Raw genomic sequence first — 21,837 nt, 5'->3', positions numbered from 1 at the left:
GATGAAAGCATTACATTATTTCTGTTGGAAAGTGAAAACATCACAATATTTTTGACCGAAAGTTAGAAATGACAAGAGATTATATAAATGTACATTAGATTTTTAAATTCCATTTGCTATAAAAATGTGAACGCTGTGTTCAGATATCATGATGCAACACTTGTTACTCTTACTGAAAAATAAATAGAATCATGAAACTAAATAATCATTATAACCGTATGAGTTTTATTAATTATATGCAGTTAAAATACCACTGTGTAGCCGTCATACGTTTTTAAGTATGATAAATCTTATTTGCTATGTCTTATCTATCATAGGTTTTCAAACACTGAAAAACATTGTTCAGTTTGATTTACAAAAATAGATTTCTCCACAACTTACTGGTAACTTCTCAACATTGAAAAGAGGTGGAGAAAAATACTTGAAACGTCCTTTGTAAATAGTCACAAAAATCTTAACAAATTTGAGACGTCTTGATTGATACTCATGTAGATAGAATTTTATACTTAAATTCCAAGTGACCCGTGCATACACTTGTTAAACGTGTTATCGACACCAATTCAAGGCGATTACAGTTACATCACTATCATCATCATCATTATAATCATCATCGTCGTAATCAAATATCACCTATTCCTCATCAGTCATTTATCATCACAATTTTTCGCCTCTATAATAAAAGTTTTCGTCACAGAATAACAAATGCCAATACAAGTATTGATGAATTTGTATAAAAATAATAACAGCGTCAAATAATAAAACATTTGTTGACCAATAAAAAACAAAAGGTAATGGTACATTTCCCGGAAGCACAGAGCACCCTAGTCCCAATCCGTGACTCTAGTTACCTCCCCTGACGGTAAAATCAGACTTGAAATGAAAGTGATAATTACGTCACGAGTTGGACTAAGACCACCAGAGAGCCATGCATCACAAAGTAGGCCCACAACAAAACGAAACTGTAACGAAAAAATATAGATGACTGGTTGCTTCAAATTTTCAACAACGAGTAAATTTTAATATATGCAAAATACAAAGATGGGTAAGCCATAGTGAATGATCTAATATCCACAGGTAGAAAGTCTAAGATGACTTTCTGCGTATTCTTTGGCTCGCAAGTCAATGACTGTATGTTTACTTTTCTAAGTTACTTTTACAAAACATACCTTTATACTCAATGTACACCACGTTATTTAGAAGTTTGGATGATAATTCCGAAAATGACAGACAAACAGCACAACCGCAGACACTGAAGCATGTTCCAAGATTTGCTTGTCTTAAATGTAATTCCAGAGTTTTCCAGTCAACATGCATTTTCACAGATTTCAGTTAGCTTTAACTCCCCATCAAAATGCTCATAGAACAGGGGCAACTAGGAATTGTTTATTCATTTGAGCCGTGCCATGAGAAAACCAACACAGTGGCTTTGCGACCAGCATGGATCCAGACCAGCCTGCGCATCCGCGCAGTCTGGTCAGGATCCATGCTGTTCGCTAACAGTTTCTCTAATTCCAATAGGCGGATGCGCAGGCTGGTCTGGATCCATGCTGGTCGCAAATCCACTATGTTGGTTTTCTCATGGCACGGCTCAATTTTGAAGTTGCATCCAACTTACATCAATCAGACCGAGACTATTCGAGCAGGTTATACGGCAACTGTCCAAACCCCAGATACCCGTACGGGTATTTGTTCAGGCACAAGGGCACCTTGATTGAACCACAACCAGTTTAGAGGCTTCCTCTCATGAAAGAATTCTATGCCCAAAGTGAGGTTTTAAAACCACAGATATGAGGGACAAGTGTTTCGATGTCAGTGACCTTAACCACTCGGCCATGGAGGCCTCCAACTGGATGTCTTCCTCGCATGGCGACTCAAGCAGGGTACCAACCCACGGAGATCAGGGCGATTGATTTGAGATTAGTGAACATAGCCGCTTGGCCACTGAAGCTGAAATATATAACTGTCATTTTGAAATACCTAGATAAGTTTCAGTAAGTGCCACCACGGTCACAGTCAGTGGATAGAAAACAATTAAATCTACTTGTAAATCGGAAGAATATAGAACTTATATTTGACGCTGTCAAACTTTAATCAAAGAAAAACACTTTAAAAAGCTATGAGAATGTTGTTTTTTTTTTCTTTTTTTTTTCTTTTTTTGTTTTTGTTTTGTTTTTGCAGAAAGCACAGCAACAAGAGAAAATCATTAGTTAGTCCCAGTTGACTTATATATGGCTATAATTGAGTCCTTTTCCTGCACTGTGTACAACATAAAAATGGCTGAACACCAAACATTTGGTAAGCAGTGTGTCTCCAAAATTGAAATAGTCGGGTCTAGACCTTTCTAAATAAAACTTTTCATACTAGATCTATTACAAAAAAGACTTGGAAAACTTCCATAACCAATAATCTTACGAAGTTTGTTAATAGCATTCCTTTAAAATGCAGAGTGTTTTTATTAACGTTGTCACAGAAGCATCTTCATGTTACTAGGAAATTTCAAAACCAAATCTGACTTCCCTATAGCAAAATATTTTTTTGTAAGGAGCTGTTTGGTAATATTGATCCCATTCAAAATAGGTTATCCATATTAAGAATATCATTCAGTTAGCGTAATGTAGGCTAACATTATATGCAATATTATATGATGCTTTTTCTTAACAATATAGATTGTGCACAATTAGTTCCAACATGAATGTCAAAAAAGAAGACAATTCAAGCTTAGGCGTAATTCCAAATTGTACAGTATAGTCTTACTCCTAACATAAACAAAGAAGGCAGTCAAGCGTTGTATATTCTGCGACAAAAACAGTGCATGCGCGGACCGGTGAGAGAACATAATGACGTAAGTGATGATGTCAATCTGCAGCACAACGCCCGGTTCGTTACTATTCGGATAAATGAAGTTCAGCATAATTTTTATCATTATGTTTGAAAAGTGGTCTATTACATTTTAGCAACATTTTATGGCATTTTTCATTTTTAGTACGAAAGAGTTTTATTTTTAAGAGATAAAAAAGGACTCGTTTCATAGAGTTAGATATCTGTTAGAAATGCATGTTTTATCATTTTAAATGAAATTTTGTAATTAGTGTAGATTTAGGCTACTCCCCACTAATGCTAAAGTATGAAAAATTTTGACTAGATTCTATTGCTTCTGATTTCAACATAATTTCCCATTTTACCTTATTGACACATTCCAACAATTAGAACCAAAAGGTATGTTTCGAAACAGTGTTCTGGCATTTGCTTTGTATGCCTATACAGGTTCGTCAAAAACGTGTAGCAATACCTATTTTTTTTATGCATCATATCACTTGTTTTCACAAATGAGCCGCACCATGAGAAAACCAACATAGTGCATTTGCGACCAGCATGGGTCCAGACCAGCCTGCGCATCCGCGCAGTCCGGTCAGGATCCATGCTGTTCGCTTTCAAACCCTATCCGTTAGCGAACAACGCGGATGCGCAGTCTCGTCTGGATCCGTGCTGGTCGGCAAATGAAGATAACTCGAATAACTTTGGAAGCTGGTCATTAAACAGCATATCAGAATGATTTTAATATTTTCCTTTTAGTTCCAGTGGCATCCAGTTATCTCTATTTGAGGAGTCTGAAAGAGGATCATCTAAAACATAATCTTGTGAATTTTGATTGAAATTGGCCATGCGTTTTAGGGTGAGAAATGTTGACAACGGATACTTGTCTACAGTACATGTAAACTACAAAATGCGATGCTAAGAATTGTCCCTGTTGTAGGACAGCCTAGCTTCGACAAAGAAGGACGATACTGACTGATTATATCGATCCTAGCATCTAGCCACATACTGTTTGGTCACTTTGTTCGTTTTTTATTTAATGAAACTAATATCGTGCTGTTATATAAAACGCAACATTAGTTCTTTAATAAAAAGGATTTTACCAGTTTGCTACACCCTAGTTCACATCAAAACAATGTCTAAAGAAAATGTACGAGAACAGTAAAGTTACAAGCGGAAATATACTTGTACTACCGATCCGTTTAAATACAGTGTACTACTATGATTACAAAAATGCAGGTTTACGTGTTCTAGTTACTGGAAAACGGCATTATTACGTTATTTGGTAATGTTGTTTTTATGTCAAATCGATGGATTTTTATCTGCTTTATTGTTAAATTTGTTCTAGTATATAGACTTTAGTCTAGATTTTATGTAAATGATTGTAATAGATTTTACTCGTCTTTACACCCTACTATCAGAGTTATTGCCCTTTAAGCAATTTAAGTTTATGTTCTCCAATATCACATCTTTGTAATGGTGAGTCACATCCAGCTAATATTAAGTGAGAATACTTGTACATGTATACACCAAAGCTGCTTCCCCGCAAAAATATGTGTTAAAAAACTAAATATCATCAGATATTGCTCCTGAATTTGCTAAAAATGATGATTTTTTAAATTATTTTTTTGTCATTAAATACTCTCACTCGGCACAGAATCTATCATTTCTCTGTATAGGTCTTTGATCACAGAAATTACAGCAAAATACATCTATTACAGTCTTGTTAATGTCAGATTTTCTTTAGTCAACAAGATTAAACAAGCACAGCCAATTAATTTTGATACAATTCATCTCAGAAATATGTATAATTATCGACAATATACGATTCCAAATGAACAATTCTAAATACTTATTGTTGTATGTTCCTGTAAAAACGTTCACGATCCAACCAAGAACACCAAAACAAAATAAGAGGTGTTTGTTAACACAAATGACAACCCTCCCATGAAATGACCTGTTGGAGGCAGCAGGGTGTGTAATTTTCAATCTCACGTAGCCTGTGACCTTGACATTTGACATAATAGACTGAAATATATTACGGTTTATCTACTGACTAAAGATAAACATATTCTTAGTAGTTTGGTGATTGAAGGCCTGAGCACTAGTATTCTGCAGCTATACACCATAAAACGTTTTAGTATCAAGGTCACTATGACCTTGACTTTAAACCTTCAAAACGATAGCGGTCATTTACTCGCCCATGACAGTCATGCTATAAAGTTTGATATCCGGAAGCCAAAGCATTCCCCGGCTATTGGTAAGAAGCGATTTTAAGTCTGAACCTCAGTACGACTTTAACATTTAACGTACTGTAGGGGTTGACCAAAATATGAAGTTTCATGGTAGTAGGCCTAATCATTTTCAAGCTTTTAAAAGTGGCTTCCGACTGACAGACAGGTTAAGATGAGTAAAAGTAAAAACAACAAGTTATTGGTCAGACACCTACAGTTTTAACAATTCTGACTCACAAATGACCTAATTCCGGAGATACTCGACTGAGCTGGCTGTTTATAAAATTTGACTTAGATTTAATCGTGAAGCATTTTCTATTTAACTATGGTGGGGGTAAAGAAGGAAAAATAGTATGTAAATGTAATTGATATCAAAACAACGACTAAAGAAAAAGCACGAGAAGCGGAAACCACTTCACTAACGTGTACTTTCGATTCTTCCGACGGCAAAGTTAATTACAGTCTACTTCTTCCATTACAAAAACGCAGACATAATCTAGCGAAGACTGGCGTTACTTGGTAATGTCGTTTTATGTCAAATAAATGGACTTTTATCTGCTTTACTGGTTACTTCGCCATAACATGTAAACTTTAGTCTATATTCTACGTAATTGATAATATTTGTTTTTTTCCTGTCGCATGCAATCAGACTTTACCAACCAACTACCAGAGTTATTGCCGTTTAATTAATTCAAAACTTCTGCAACTTCGTTCTTCCATGCCGTATCTTTTCCGAGTATTCTTATAATTTACCAAATATCCCGACAATAATTATTCCACATAAAAGTTAACAAATGAGCATCAAGTAGCAGGTATTTTCCAGTGTGAAAGGTCATAGCAACTACAACCCCGCAAATAATCCAGTCAGGAACTTGAACTGTTCCTAGAACCACTCATTATTCAATACAGCTCTTTGGCTAAATTGGGGACTATCAAAACTGACAAGGAAATCTGAAAAAAAAAACACCTTTCCTTGCAAAGTTACTGTCCAGTCTACCAATAATAACATACAGCAGTAATATTTATTTAAAATTGATCATTTGTAATCATATGGTGACAGATATTATTATCATTCGCTGTGACAGTTGTTTAACATAGCACTGACACAATTATAAGCCGTATGGCGGCTTTTCAGCTTTGATGGTGGAATAAGTCCCCAGGTGCCACTCCGTACATTATTTTAGGCACACGAAGAACCCTCTTGTTTGTTTCTTGCAGACATAGTTATATGTGTATTTCAGCAATTTTTCAAATTGGGTCGTCTTGGAATAAATTAAACGATGTCATTGCAACACTTGCGTTTTTTTTTCTTTTCTTTTTTCAACGTATGAAATTGTAAAAGTACTATAGGTAAAATGAAAGATATTGACAAGGATATCGAGTTTCGTTAAGTGTATTCACCAAAGAACTGCAACATAGAAGATATTTGTTTGTTTCGGTGTAAGAACAAAATATCTTTTAGAAAGTGAATACCAGATGCAATATTTTCAAGTGTGCAACATTTAAAATAAGATGAAAAAGTACTTTTTACACATCAATGGATTTGACCAATTTCTACCTGCACAATGTCACTCACAATGTCATCACATCAAAATGTTTATACTGAAAAACTTTAAATAGGTCTTTGAGATCCATAGATTTCTTTGACATTTTTGTGCATAGAGCATACATTTTGCCCTCGATGATGCACTGTACTGTACATATATGACACCACTGGTGTACATTTTTGGTAAGATCTTCCAATTATTTATTATTCTTCTTCTTCCATACTAGGTGTAGTTTCGTACTCTGTGAAAATTATATACAGTATGGTAAACAGTGTAATTTTCATATAACTTGTACATCATCTACCTTTATATTTCAATAAACCACAGCAAATCGACATGTAATAAATTCCCATTATATGCAGCTAGATTAAAACAAAATGAAAGCAAAAACAAATAGTTCATGTATTTTATTAATATAAATAACAATTTAGAATACAAGTCAAATTTTAGCACTTTCAAAACATAAATATTAAGAACAAAATGTCCTTTGATAATAAAGACACATACTCATAGTTCTCTGTTCAAGGTCTATGCCTCTAGAAAAGTACCAATCTGAAAAGTTGTATCCTTTGACTGCTCAGAACATTCTGCACACACTCTAAGTCTATGAAAGGGTAGTGTTCAAGCATGTTTAGATTATGTGCCGACTGTTCCAAATAAAAGCTGGGGCAAACACAAGACACAAGGTAAATATTAATGACCTTGGATCTTATCAACTATGCATCATCCCCATAATAGTGCAGGGTACCAGAGCAGAACAATGTACTATTTTTATTCATTTGACAACAATTACAAGATTACTCTGTTTCTTAGAACACTGTTCCGGGTAGCTGGAGGTATGTGGCTTAAATTTCATCAGCAGTGTCTATTAAATATATTTATCAAATGTTTGACATTGCGGAAGTATAATAAAGCCATTAAATAAAATTGATAATACACTAGTGTAATAAAGCTTTGACGTTGACATCGTTTATAGTATATGATACGTTGGTCAAATTGACTTGTTTAAGAAAAAAGAAAGTAGATTTTTTTTTCATCAGGAAAAGGTAACATGTGATAACAAGAGCTGTCTGATGACAGCGCGCTCGACTATTCGAAAAATTGATTGAACAAGAGCTGTCTCCGTAGGATGACACATGCCCCCGATGGCACTTTGAATGAATAGTAATGGCCGATGTTAGAGTTTAGGACCTTTGACCTATGGAGCTGGGTCTTGCGCGCGACACATCGTCTTACTGTGTCACACATTCATGCATAGTTATTTTAAAATCCATGCATGAATGACAAAGATATGGACCGGACATGCCCATCAATGCACTATCATGAAAAATGATCTTTAACGTCTAAGTGTGACCTTGACCTTTGAGCTACGGACCTGGGTCTTGCGCGTTACACGTCGTCTTACTGTGGTACACATTCATGCCAAGTTATTTGAAAATCCATCCATCGATGACAAAGATATGGACCGGACACGCCCATCAATGCACTATCCTTTAACATCTAAGTGTGACCTTGACCTTTGAACTACGGTCCGGGGTCTTGCGCACTGCACGTCGTCTTTCTGTGGTACACATTCATGCCAAGTTATTTGAAAATCCATCCATCGATGACAAAGATATGGACCGGACACGCCCATCAATGCACTATCCTTTAACGTCTAAGTGTGACCTTGACCTTTGAGCTACGGACCTGGGTCTTGCGCACTGCACGTCGTCTTACTGTGGTACACATTCATGCCAAGTTATTTGAAAATCCATCCATCGATGACAAAGATATGGACCGGACACGCCCATCAATGCACTATCCTTTAACGTCTAAGTGTGACCTTGACCTTTGAGCTACGGACCTGGGTCTTGCGCACTGCACGTCGTCTTACTGTGGTACACATTCATGCCAAGTTATTTGAAAATCCATCCATCGATGACAAAGATATGGACCGGACACGAAAATTGCGGACAGACCGACAGACTGACAGACCGACAGACAGACAGACGGTTCAAAAACTATATGCCTCCCTTCGGGGGCATAAAAATGGGGTCAAAATATTACCATAGATTTTCAGAAAAAAAGAAAAAATGGATTAAACACAAAAATGTTCCTGTACTTGTGAATTTTGATTAGTCTTGCACTAAATGGCAATGTGTGACCATGATGGCAAATATGTTATGTTATATGTTGGCAAAATATGGATTTGTATGAAAACTTTAACAAATTTCCAAGTCCAAAAAGGGCCATAATGCAGTCAAAATAGTTGACAGAGTTATGCACTCTCGCCTAGAGATGGAAATCATGTTGATAAACTAGTGTTGAAAGTTTCAAAGCCACAGCTCAAATAGTTTTGACAAAACGCTGACTTGTAAGAAAACCTGAACAAATTTCAAAGTTCAAAAACGGCCATAATTCAGCCAAAATAGTTGTCAGAGTTATGTACTCTTGCCTACAAATGGAAATCATGATGAAAAACAAGTGTTTAAAGTTAAAAAGCCATATGTCAAATAATTTTGACAAAACGTGGACATGTACGAAAACAGAACCAATTTCCAAATCCAAAAAGGGCCATAATTCAGCCAAAATAGATGACAGAGTTATGTACTCTTGTCTACTGATAGAGACTATTATAATGAACAAGTTATAAAAGTTTCAAAGCCATATGTCAAACACTTTACACAAAATATGAACTGGTACAAAAAACTTAACCAAGATTTCTAAGTCAAAAGGGGCCATAATTCAGCCAAAATCCTTGATGGAGTTATGTACTATTGCCTATAACTGAATATGGTAATGGTTAACAAGTGTTGAAAGTTTCAAAGCTTTATCTCAAAAGTTTTGTCAAAAAGTGGACTGGTACGAAAAACTTAACCAAGATGTCTAAGTCAAAAAGGGGCCATAATTCGGCCAAAATCCTAGATGGAGTTATGTACTCTTGCCTATAACTGGACATGATGATGGTAAACAAGTGTTGAAAGTTTCAAAGCTTTATCTCAAAAGACTTTGTCAAAATATGAACTGGTACGAAAAAACTTAACCAAGATTTCTAAGTCAAAAGGGGCCATAATTCAGTCAAAATGCTTGACATAGTTATGTACTGTTGCCTACAACTGGACATGGTGATGATTAACAAGTGTTGAAAGTTTCAAAGCTTTATCTCAAAAGACTTTGTCAAAAAGTGGACTGGTACGAAAAACTTAACCAGGGTGTGACGCCGACGCCGTGGTGAGTAGGATAGCTCTACTTATTCTTCGAATAGTCGAGCTAAAAATAATATTACATTTGTGACTATCAACATTGACTTTGAATAAAATTGATAAAATGCTCGACAGAGCCTCACATTTTTTATTCAACTTACTAGTATTTAATAAGTTCAATATGAAAAGACACTCATGTAATGTCCTCTATGTAATATCATAAATCAACACAATTAAAGTAGCAAACATTTCAGAAGTATGATATAACGAACCATTAAATTCCTTGTGTTTACATCACAGTGTTATATAGTGTATCCTATACTTTTCAGAACTTTCCTGCATATATTATGGACTGCACACCGATACAAACTAGAATACACAGAACCACTTTAATTTTGCTTTATTTACAATTACTAAATATTGAAATCACCAATTTAAATTTCAAAAATAGTGACATAAATCTAGAGGCATGTGCCTTTAATGGAGAATAAATATTGCAAACAATTATATCTCGACCACATGCCAGTCGTCTTACTTTCTTAACTGTGCTGTCAGACACATTTATTTTTTATTATTATAGCTCTTTCTAAGAGTTGAAGCTGAACTGGAAGTCTTGTATTTTTAGAATTTTAGACATCTGTTTCAACTGTGTGGGCACATTCAACTGTAGTTAGTAACTCCTAAATATCAGTTTGCAAGACATCAATCTAACAGTTAAAGATTAAACGCAATACATCAAATTTACTGCAAATACACTTAAAGGTAACTAAAATGAAATGTTATATAAACATTTAAAAAATATGTACCACAAGAAAAATCTAAAAGACAGGGCAATGATTGGGAAAGTAATTTAGCATTTTAAGACTTACATAAAACTGAGGACATCTTATATCCACAGAAAGTTCAAACATTTACATCTGCAATTAAAATCTACTTAATACATCTGTAAAACAATTTATTTTGTGGTGTAATATGTATTTGAAATGGAAGCATTTTCTGTAAAATAGGCAATTTATAAACATTTTCAAAGTGTACACTGCATAATGGCTGCTCTTACATTCAAACTAGTTTCAGGCATGTCCTCTACACACCTGTTTCTGTCCATTTGTATCACACACTATTTTTTGCCAGCAGCATGTATACCAAACGACATGATGCATATTCTATTAGACCTGATTTGGTGTAAAATTTATCTTTATTTTCTACTAATTATCTTTCACAACTTTCAAAACCATCCTATTCTCTTTTGAACCTTTTCTTCCTCTTGATACTGCTCTTCAGTTTCCATGAAAACGTCTCTATCGTAACCCTCAAATATGTCCGATTCTGTTGTCCTAGCAACCACTGACTGCGGTTGCTGAGGAAGATTGTGCAATGCTGCCATCAGTGGTAGCACGTGCAACTTACTGTCAATTTCACACAGAATTCCGAACTTCTTGAGTAGATTTATAGCTTCCAGTGACTCTACTTCCACCTCTGTGCCTGTCACTTGATAAACCCACTTCTCTATCCTTCCTTCCAATTGAACAGCGGTAAGCCCACCTTAAATAAAATCTTTTTATCAAACAGTGAATATAAATACAAACTTGAAACATTTTTTATCACAACTTTGACGTCGCAAGAGTGAAATAAAGCCATTATATAAATTTGATAATTTGTGAGTGTAAAAAAGCTTTGACGTTATTTTAAGGTTTATAACAGGTAAACCAACAAGAGCTGTCATTAATGGTGACAAATGCCCCCGCAGCACCTTGACCTTTGATCTGGTGACCTTGACCTTTGACCTGGTGACCCCAAAGTCAGTAGGGGTCGTGTACTCAATAAATACTATCAGCAATAATAAATAAAAAAAATGAGCATGTGAAGTTTTAAGGTCCTGGGTGCAGTGGTTCACAAGTAAAGTGCCTTCAGGCAAAAAGTTAAGGCTGGGATGAACGAACGGACGGACAGTTGAAAACTAATATGCCTCCCTTCGGGGGCATAAAAAAAGAAGAAATCTTGATGTCTACACAGGAAAGCTTACATGTGATAAAAAGAATATTACATCCACACTGAATTTATTAAACTCGTTGAATAAAATTGATAAAATGCTCAGCAGAGCCTCGCATTTTATTATTTTATTCAACTTGTTAATAATAAATCCAATATGAAGAGACACTATTAAACGAAATATCCTTTATAAAACAAGAGAAATTACTAAAGGTAATTAAATAATCCCTATGCAACTTTGATACAGGAAAAGCAAGCATTTTGCTCATGTCTAGATGTAGTAAACTGGTGCTAGTTTTACGCAAATCTTTCAAAATGTTTCACGCATTAATACCTTGCTGCAAATTATATAAATAAAATGCTTCTATCTTCATAATAAAGTTTCTCATTATGAATAACAATTCTGATAAAACCAGTGTTCTTTCTATTAATTTAAGATGAGAGATTACAATTTACATTGTAATTAAAATGCAGTACTTTCACTCAAATTAAACCACTTTATCAACTGTGCTTGACATTTCTGAGTAATTATCCATTCAAATCTCTGTGCACTGTGTAATTCTAATGTTAAGTGGTCATTTTCTTTAAAATCAATTCAAAGACCAGGACAACAGGGTTTTACTTAATAAGTTTCTTTCAAATACTACAGAAGAATACGTACCTAACTCAGCAGGTGACATTTCAATACTTCTCTTGTCATACATTGTACTCGGTCTGTTAGCAAGTAGAAATGTGCACACCAATAAAGCCTCCTTGAAGGACTCATCTTCTGCCCTATCCACAAGCAGTGCCAACAAACCACGATTACTGGCCACATTCTTGAAGTACAAAAGCCTTGATAAATCTGCCAGATATCTATTCCTTTTGTTTTTGTATATTGTCCAGCTCTGCACAGCCGCCAGTCCAGTTACACCACTCAGGATAAGCATCCAATCAACATTCATGGATGCTAAGAGTGTTACTATCTTCGCTACAATGCCCATCACGGCAATACTAACGGAAGTTGCAATTATACCTTTGTCCATTTTACTGATTTTGATTTTCCCATCTGGAAGCATCATTTCCAGAGCATTCACAGGAATTTCCTTGAAAGACTTAAGCATGAGTTTTTGGTCTCGTTTAAATCTTAATGCAATCACAACACGTTTGTAGTACAACTTGGGTTTCGGCATGTTTTCTTTCTTCATGAACAAGGCTTTATACCAAGGTACGCTTACTGTAATCTTCTCACGTCCTAAAGCCCAAAATTTCAATACATCGTACTTGTTCTTGTCAACTGATACCTGAAAAAGTCTTCTTCATTAGTTTCAAGCATAAATAGAAGAATTCACATTTGTTTAATTTCTAAATTCTAAAAACATTTACTTTCACTCGACTTTTTTCTCTTCACAGAATTGCTTATGTTACATGTACTGTACATGTAATAAATCTCTACACATAATAATAAGGGTGTGCTAAGACTTGTCATATAAATTTAATCAAGTTGCTCTCTAACATAAAACTACAGGTTTAAGACTTAAGATTTAGGTTTAAGACTTAAGATTTAGAGACAACAAGTATATTTTGAATACGTTAAAGCTAAAATGTATGAAAAATAATTTTGCTCTTAATTCTGACATATCGTATGCAAAACTGAAAAAATGAAATCCTCCTGGTATGTATACACATGCTGAAATTCCAACATCACACACTGAAATCACAACTTTCTATTTTATCAAGTTCATAGGTAAAATGTGTAAAGCTGTCTTTATTCACTAAACCTTTTCTCTTTTTAGCTGAGATATCAAACTGATTAACAATACAAGGTACTTGAGGGAGATTTTAATTCTATTCTGAAAACTGAAAGTAAACAATAATACGTACCCTGACACCATCCGAAACCTCATGTTCCTCTAATGCTTTGTTGACTACATCCTCTGGAAGTTCATGAAAATTGGCCTTCTCCATAATATCTTCCAGTCGCTGTAGCAACCAGAATTCATTGTCCTGACGTTCCCTTGGGTTCCATTTTCGGGTTTCTATTGTGTCTTTGTCTGGGTTGATAGGGTCAAAAAGATTCTATGATAGTTAAAGAAAACAAGTAACTATTTTTCATATAATACAATTTCATATTTTGAAGATATATAGTGGCATTGTTTTGTAAAACACACATCCCCCAAAGATGGCCTTTCAGACGTTATGCTGTTTAGTAATTTTCAGTCTCTTATAAGCTGTGACCTTGACCTTTAACCCAATGACCCGAAAATACAAAACTGGACATCTACTGGCCATAGACAACCTATGCTAAAACGTATGTCTATAGGCCTTAGCATTTTCAAACCATATCCTAAAATATTTTTTGTACAGAAGTCACTGTGCCTTTGACCTTTGACCATTTGACTGACATCCAAAACTGGGGTCATCTACTGACTACAGGCAGTCATCTTATAAAGTTTGACCAATGTAGGCAAAAGCTTTCTCCAACTACAGATCAGGCCAACAAACCAACAGACATTATCAAAGTATGGTTGCTAAATATTCATAAATACTAAAAGTAAATGCTGCAAGAAAACATCTTAAAAGATCTTTCACAAGTAGTTATATTTCAAATTTTGAAAGTCACATAGTTACGGGAATGTAAATAATCAGAAAGAGTTACAAAGAACAAAGACAAAGTTCATAACAATTCATTTTTTTTTTACAAAAAACAAGTAAATAAGAGGGCCATGAAGGCCCTGTATCGCTCACCTGACCTACTGACCTAAAGATCATCAAAATTAACATTCTGACCAAGTTTTATTAAGATATGGTCATAAATGTCGTCTCTAAAGTGATAACTAGCTTTTCCTCTGATTTGACCTGGTGACCTAGTTTTTGACCCCACATGACCCAGATTCGAACTTGACCTAAAGATCATCAAGATTAACATTCTGACTGAGTTTCATGAAGATAAAGTTATAAATGTGGCCTCTAGAGTGTTAACAAGCTTTTCCTTTGATTTGACCTAGTAACCTAGTTTTTGACCTCCCCTGACCCAGATTTAAACTTGACCTAAAGATCATCAAGATTAACATTCTGACCAAGTTTCATTAAGATATGGTCATAAACGGGCCCCTACAGTTTTAACTAGCTTATCCTTTGATTTGACCCAGTGACCTAGTTTTTGATCTTACATGACACAGATTCAAACTGGATCTTGAGACCATCAAGATAAACATTCTGACCAAGATTCATGAAGATACAGTCATAAATGTGGCCTCTACAGTGTTAAGAGGCTTTTCCTTTGATTTGACCTGGTGACCTAGTCTTTGACCCCAGATGACCCAATATCAAACTCGTCCAAGATTTTATTGAGGGTAACATTCTGACCAAATTTCAGTAAGATTGGGCCAAAATTGTGCCCTCTAGAGTGTTAACAAGCTTTTCATTTGATCTGACCTGGTGACCTAGTTTTTTATTCCAGATGACCAAAAATCGAACTCGTCCAAGACTTAATTGTGAATAACATTCTGACCAAGTTTCTTTTAGATTGGGCCAAAATTGTGACCTCTAGACTGTTAACAAGCTTTTCCTTTCATTTGACCTGGTGACCTAGTTTTTGACCCCAGATGACCCAATATCAAGTCGTCCAAGATTTTATTGAGGGTAACATTCTGACCAAGTTTCATTAAGATTGGGCCAAAATTGTGACCTCTAGAGTGTTAACAGTCAAATTGTTGATGACGACTGACGGACGGACGAAGGAAATGACGACTGACGGCGACGGACACAGGGCAGTCACAAAAGCTCACCTTTGAGCACTTCGTGCTCAGGTGAGCTAAAAACATGACAATCAACTACATTTTTCAGTATCCATATTTCTCTCCAACCAGTCTAAAACAAGGATAAAGTACCTTACGCTCTTGAAGAACACCATGGTATTTATTGACAATTGCTGTATCTAAGGCAAGTGCAAAATCTTCATACACTTTCAGCTCTTCTCGTGTGAGAAAATCTTTCTTCTGCATGAGATGGCGAATTATTGACCTACGTGTTATAGGAATAAATCTTTCCCTGCAAAGAAAACATGTTCTATTTCGGTCTCTACAGATACATCATGCCACTGATGCTAATAAAATTACAAGTTAGGTACAGAGAGACAGAGCCCACTCCAGCATGGATGACTTTATTTTTGTTTTTGTGGGGTTTAATATCACACTGACACAATTATAGGTCATATGTCGACTTTCTAGATTCTGATGGGGGAGGAAGATCCAAGGTGCCCCTCTGTGCATTATTTCATCATAGGCAGGCACACCTAGGTAGAACCACTGGCATGCTGAATACCAGCTGCATGGCTTCCTCACATGAGAAGATGGTTTGAACACCCTTGCTCCAGCCATTCATTTGTTCCGTGGCCATTTACCATACATTCTTGGTGTGCATCACTCAAAAGCATTCTATATATCCTATTGTAACCATGACAAATTTGTGTTTCAAATTACTGTCATTTAAAATACTGAATTTCATTTCTAACAAATATATCGTCCATTAAAGCCAGACGGCTTCATCAGCATATGGATAAAGAACGTTGATGGGCCCGTCTGGCTCTCAATGGACGAATTATATATCATATACTTTTAAGGTGGAATGCGCCTATTTTGAAGTTATTGGGTTTCGTTTCAACATTTTGTTTAATGTGCGTATTTTGAAGTTATTGGGTTTCGTTTCAACATTTTGTTTAATATAAAATTCAGCATATTCCTCATATAATGCGTATTTGACATTTTTGATAATTCTGATACTTTTTTCTCTAAAAACCTTAAAACATGACCACGGACGTCCATTTTTGATAAACCATGATTTCATTTCTGTCAGACTGTTTTCGTAAATCATTAGACTATAAAGACATTTTTAAATGAAAATATGATGAGTAACAAGCAAATCGATACTTGTTATTAACTGAATAGAACCATTTACGAAAACAGTCTGACGAAGTGAAATCATCTTCATTTTCTGGAATTGATTTGTATGTTCCCGAGGTAACTGATATTTGACAGCAAAAACTGATTTATAGATGTCATTCATTTATAATATTCATAAAGTTAACATTTCAACATATTGTCAGCTTGGATTGTGTTTTAAAGGTTGTTTCAGTAACCACGTAATTCGTTGCATATCAAAATTTGTTTTAGAGTTTTTCAATAGTATTTCTGTTATATAATGATTGGCAGCTAACCTAAACAGTAGTTCTGGATTCTGTACATTCAAGTACTTTAATGCCCTCTAAAAGTAACTGTCAACTTCCTCATATGAATAACAGATTAAGGACAAAAGGTATTACATACAAAAAGTCAAACTGCTACCAAAATAGGCCTTGTCTGGGGATCAAACTTACAACAATCCATACATCAGGGTTTTCCCTACTGAGCAAAGCAGGCCGGCTCAATTTCCATCAGAAAATGAAACTTTTCAAATTCGCCTTGTCAAAATGTTCATAAAATATCTTAGTGCCCACAGTTCGGGTGAAATTTGTCAACATGTTCATTTCCACTAAGTCTGGCATAGAATGTAAATATGACACTGAAAAATGATAAAGTAGGTGAAAATAAAAGTTAGATATTGATAAAAATGCAAGAAGAATGTAAATTTTCTGCATTATTTCAAAATCGTTGCAACGGCTTCCTATCTTTTGCCCAATATTTTTGGTCATTTATAAGAATATCTTGCAAAAACCTAATGTCAATAAGTTTGTACCACTAGTCATTCTTAGAGTAATCACTTTTTATGGATTTTTGAGATTTTTTTTCCCGCCTAAATGTGTCAGTTAGTCCATTTAACCTATTTCTAAAACTAGACACATCTATGACATTCAAAATCCAATCATGTCAAGTTTACAACATGTACAATATCTGTGCAGTGTTATTCAGAGGCTGGCATTGAGAAAGTTGGAAATCTAATAACTTAGATAGATGCTATGGAGTGAAATCACCTGTTATCAGTCACTATGCTCACACCCGTTGGTTTTTTTAATGCTGGCGGAAATAAGATTTCCCTTCATTATCTCTTTCCTGTACTAAGTAGTAGCCTCACAATGAGTGTTGTGAAAACTTGACTCAAACATAAATAAGGCATACGAAATATCTGTGAGGAATTTTTTGCTAATTTGGCATTTTTGGTCCTTTTAATAGAAAAATATACTTCTAATAAATTCACAACTTTCATAAAGATCAAACCTTATATCAGCCTAACCTATTTTTTTATTTATTGAATAATTCAAACAGCCACCCAATGTTCATCTGTGTGAAATTATTTTAAAATCAGGCCAGCAGTCACTGACTAGAAAATTTCTAAAATTTGCGTTATTTATATACATATGGAGAAATGTGACTGTGCTCTCTGGTGCCCTAGATTTTTTTCATGTCAGAATATTTAGAATAATCTTGGTTGAGGGTCAATTAAGGAACATTTCTACAATTTTATTTTTCAAAATTGGACCAATGGTTGAGGAGGAGATGTCGTCAAAATATATTTCCATTTCTTAGCTTTGGCGGCCCCTATATGCAACCAAGCAGAACCATTTTGGACGAGAAACACCCAAGCAATATTCAGGCGACTCAGGCCACATTTCACCCATTTTCTACTAACGGATTTCACAGGATATGTCATTTGAAGAAAGTACTGATGGATGGATGACAGTCAGATAGATGGACAAACAGACAGACCCACCTCAAGCACTTTGTGCTCTCATAACCTAAAACAAGCAAGAATGATGCATGTCCTATATGTATGTCTGTAGGACACTGGTAAATTCTCTACATTCCTGACACTGTATGGTCATATGTTGGCAATGCAAGAACAAGTGTACTTTCATAATAAATCATTTTAAGCTTTTACATCATTGTGACCTTGGCCTTTGACCAACTGACCAACATAAACTTCTCCATAAAAGTGCTTAGTCATCATGTATAGATGGACAGACGTATAGAAATGGCACACCTGTAGTCATCCTCATCTTGTGGTAGCAGTGCTTGCCCATTTTTCTTCTGTAAGGCTGCTGGAACAATTGACGACAAAGCCGCTTGTGTCTTCTCTAACTGTGGTGTCAGTGTTCATTACAGCATTAGTTGATCTAAAATTACAAATACACAATTGCTAAGTAATCAGATTCCCTCAAACACAAAGAAACTGCTTTTACATCCTATCATATGAATATTATCAGGTTAATAATTAAACAACAAAAAAATCACATTATTTATGGGAAAACTAATCACTATTAAATTTCAGAATTTAGGACTGAAACAATAGTCAGTGCAAGGGTAATGATGTAACTAAGAAAATGAATGGTCACATTAGTGGTTTTTATCCAGAAACAAGAAAACTACAGCCATTTTTAGAATCACACCATTTCTTCCATTTTAAAAGCTTGCTTCCAGCTGAGAGTTTTTACACTTTTAATTTGCATTTAAAAGGCATGAATAATAAAACTGATGCAAATCCCTCCACTTCTCCCTGAATCAGCTTGAGGGCATCCAAAAAGAAAATTGACTTAGCCTAAGCCCTGGAAGCAAGTAGACATTTCGAGGGGTGAATGCAAAAGCATTCTTAGTGTACATAAATAAAGAAGCACTTTTTTCACATTCATCCCTTGCTTTTTGTGTACCTCTGCACATGTGGTTTGGCAACATTCACAAGAAGTCTTGAGGACTTTCTTAATGGTGGACCCATCTTCCGTACTACAAACTTGGAAGATTTCACAACAGGCGGCCCAACACTTGATATCACCATCTTTGTGGTGAGAATTAGCTGAAATAACAAATTAAAAAACAACACATTTTCCTGTGAACATGTTACTGAACGTCACTGTTAAAAGAGGTATTTGTTAAAGCAGCTTATCAATCCATTATTTTCTTTAATAACAGGTAAAAAGTTATTTCTCTAGTATATAGAAAATACATGACATATGAGGGGTAAACAGTTGTGGTCTATACAAACTATTAAGCAGGAAGTTATTATTATGTAGGTAATTATATGTGACATGTTCAAACAAAACTCCCATGTAAAATTTACAAGAGCACCGCAATACAGAGCAATATACGCCCGAAGGTATGACCTTTGACCCCTAAGTGTGACCTTGACCTTGAAGCGAGTCATCCAAAACATGTGCTCTGCTCGTCCTCCTCATGTGGTGAACATTTGTGTCAAGTTTCTTCGAAATCTTTCAAGGGGTTCAAGAGTTACTGTGTGACCTTTGACTCTTAAGTGTGACCTTGACCTCGAAGCAAGCAATACATCCGAAAACATGCGCTCTGCATGTCATCTCGATGTGGTGAGCATTTGTGCCAAGTTCCTTTAAAATCCTGCAAGCCGTTCAAGAGTTACAGAGCGGAATATGACCATTTGGCTCCTAAGTGTGGCCTTGACCTTGAAGCGAGCCATCCAAAACATGTGCTCTGCATGTCGTCTCGATGTGGTGAACATTTGTGTCAAGTTTCTTTGAACTCCTTCAAAGGGTTCAAGAGTTATAGAGCTGACACGAAATTGCTAACGGACGGATGGACAGACGGACACCAGCATCATAACATAATACATCCCTTCGGGTGTATAACAAGGGTATAAACATAAATGCTATTTTGTATCATGTCTATCTCTGCGGCTGCACGGACAGAAAGAAATGACAATAAAAAAATTATCTAACCATATACTTTCTTATTCCTAACCACGATGCAATACAAAAAAGCATACAGATGTAACATAATGACTTTCAGATTTGGTAAAATTTTCAAAATGTGAATTAATAATTATATGATGCATGAAGAAAACCAAGATCAAAAAATTACCAGTTAACAGATTTAAGGTCAGTATTTAGGATGGATGGCAAAGGGATACAAAATCATTATATCATAGGTTTGTTGAACCCTTATGCTGGTCACGATTGGATCCATAATTTTCTTTAATAACAGGTAAAAAGTAATTTCTCTAGTATATAGAAAATACATGACATATGAGGGGTAAACAGTTGTGGTCTATACAAACTATTAAGCAGAAGGTTATTATGTAGGTAATTATATTATGTGACAAGTTCAAACAAAACTCCCTTATATAATTTACAAGAGCACCGCAATGCAGAGCAATATACGCCCGAAGGTATGACCTTTAACCCCTAAGTGTGGCCTTGACCTTGAAGCGAGCCATCTGAAACATGCGATCTACATGTTGTCTCGATGTGGTGAACATTTGTGCCCAGTTTTTTTTTAAAATCCTTCAAGCAGTTCATGAGTTACAGAGTGAAAACGAAACAAAGACATATGACCTTTGACTCCTTTGACTACTAAGTGTAACCTTGACCTTGAAGCGAACCATCCAAAACATGCGCTCTGCATGTCGTCTCGATGTGATGAACATTTGTGTCAAGTTTCTTCGAAATCCTTCAATGGGTTCAAGAGTTATAGAGCTAACGGATAGATGGACAGATGGACACCATAACATAATACATCCCTTTGGGTGTATAACAAGGGTATAAACATAAATGCTATTTCTGTATCAAGCCTATCTCTGCGGCTGCACGGACAGAAAGAAATGACAATAAAATTTTTATCTAAGCATATACTTTCTTATACCTAACCACAAGGCAATACAACAAGAGCTGTCTGATGACAGCGCGCTCGACTATTCGAAGAATTGATTGAAGAATGGGGTCAAAATATTTCCATAGATTTTCAGACAAAAGAAAAAAATGGATTCAACAAAAAAATGTTCCTGTATTTGTGGATTTCGATTAGTCTTGCACTAAATGGCAATGTGTGACCATGATGGCAAATATGTTAAGTTATATGTTAGGCAAAATATGGACTTGTATGAAAAATGTAACTAATTTCTAAGTCCAAAAAGGGCCATAATTCTGTAAAAATAGTTGACAGAGTTATGTACTCTTGCCTACAGATGGAAATCATGTTGATAAACTAGTGTTAAAAGTTTCAAAGCCACAGTTCAAATAGTTTTGACAAAACGCTGACTTGTAAGAAAAACTGAACAAATTTCAAAGTCCAAAAAGGGCCATAATTCAGCCAAAATAGTTGCCAGAGTTATGTACTCTTGCCTACAGATGGA

General features: G+C 35.4%; 1 protein-coding gene across 1 annotated transcript; it reads right to left on the bottom strand.

Moving 5' to 3' along the window:
* Window positions 1-6,987: 6,987 nt before the first annotated feature.
* Window positions 6,988-18,861, bottom strand: LOC123548989 (transmembrane protein 143-like). The gene is made up of 5 exons (XM_053545769.1): window positions 18,727-18,861; window positions 15,642-15,801; window positions 13,633-13,827; window positions 12,431-13,052; window positions 6,988-11,322 (listed from the first exon to the last, which is right to left on the bottom strand). Exons 2-5 carry the CDS (start codon window positions 15,753-15,755, stop codon window positions 11,006-11,008), a joined length of 1,248 nt encoding a protein of 415 aa, XP_053401744.1. The 5' UTR covers window positions 15,756-15,801; window positions 18,727-18,861; the 3' UTR covers window positions 6,988-11,005.
* Between the last annotated feature and the right edge of the window lie 2,976 nt (window positions 18,862-21,837).

The sequence above is a fragment of the Mercenaria mercenaria genome, chromosome 6 (genome assembly GCF_021730395.1).
Source record: "Mercenaria mercenaria strain notata chromosome 6, MADL_Memer_1, whole genome shotgun sequence".
In the NCBI taxonomy this organism is placed as follows: Eukaryota; Metazoa; Mollusca; class Bivalvia; order Venerida; family Veneridae; genus Mercenaria; species Mercenaria mercenaria.
This window is presented reverse-complemented; position numbering and strand designations above follow the sequence as displayed.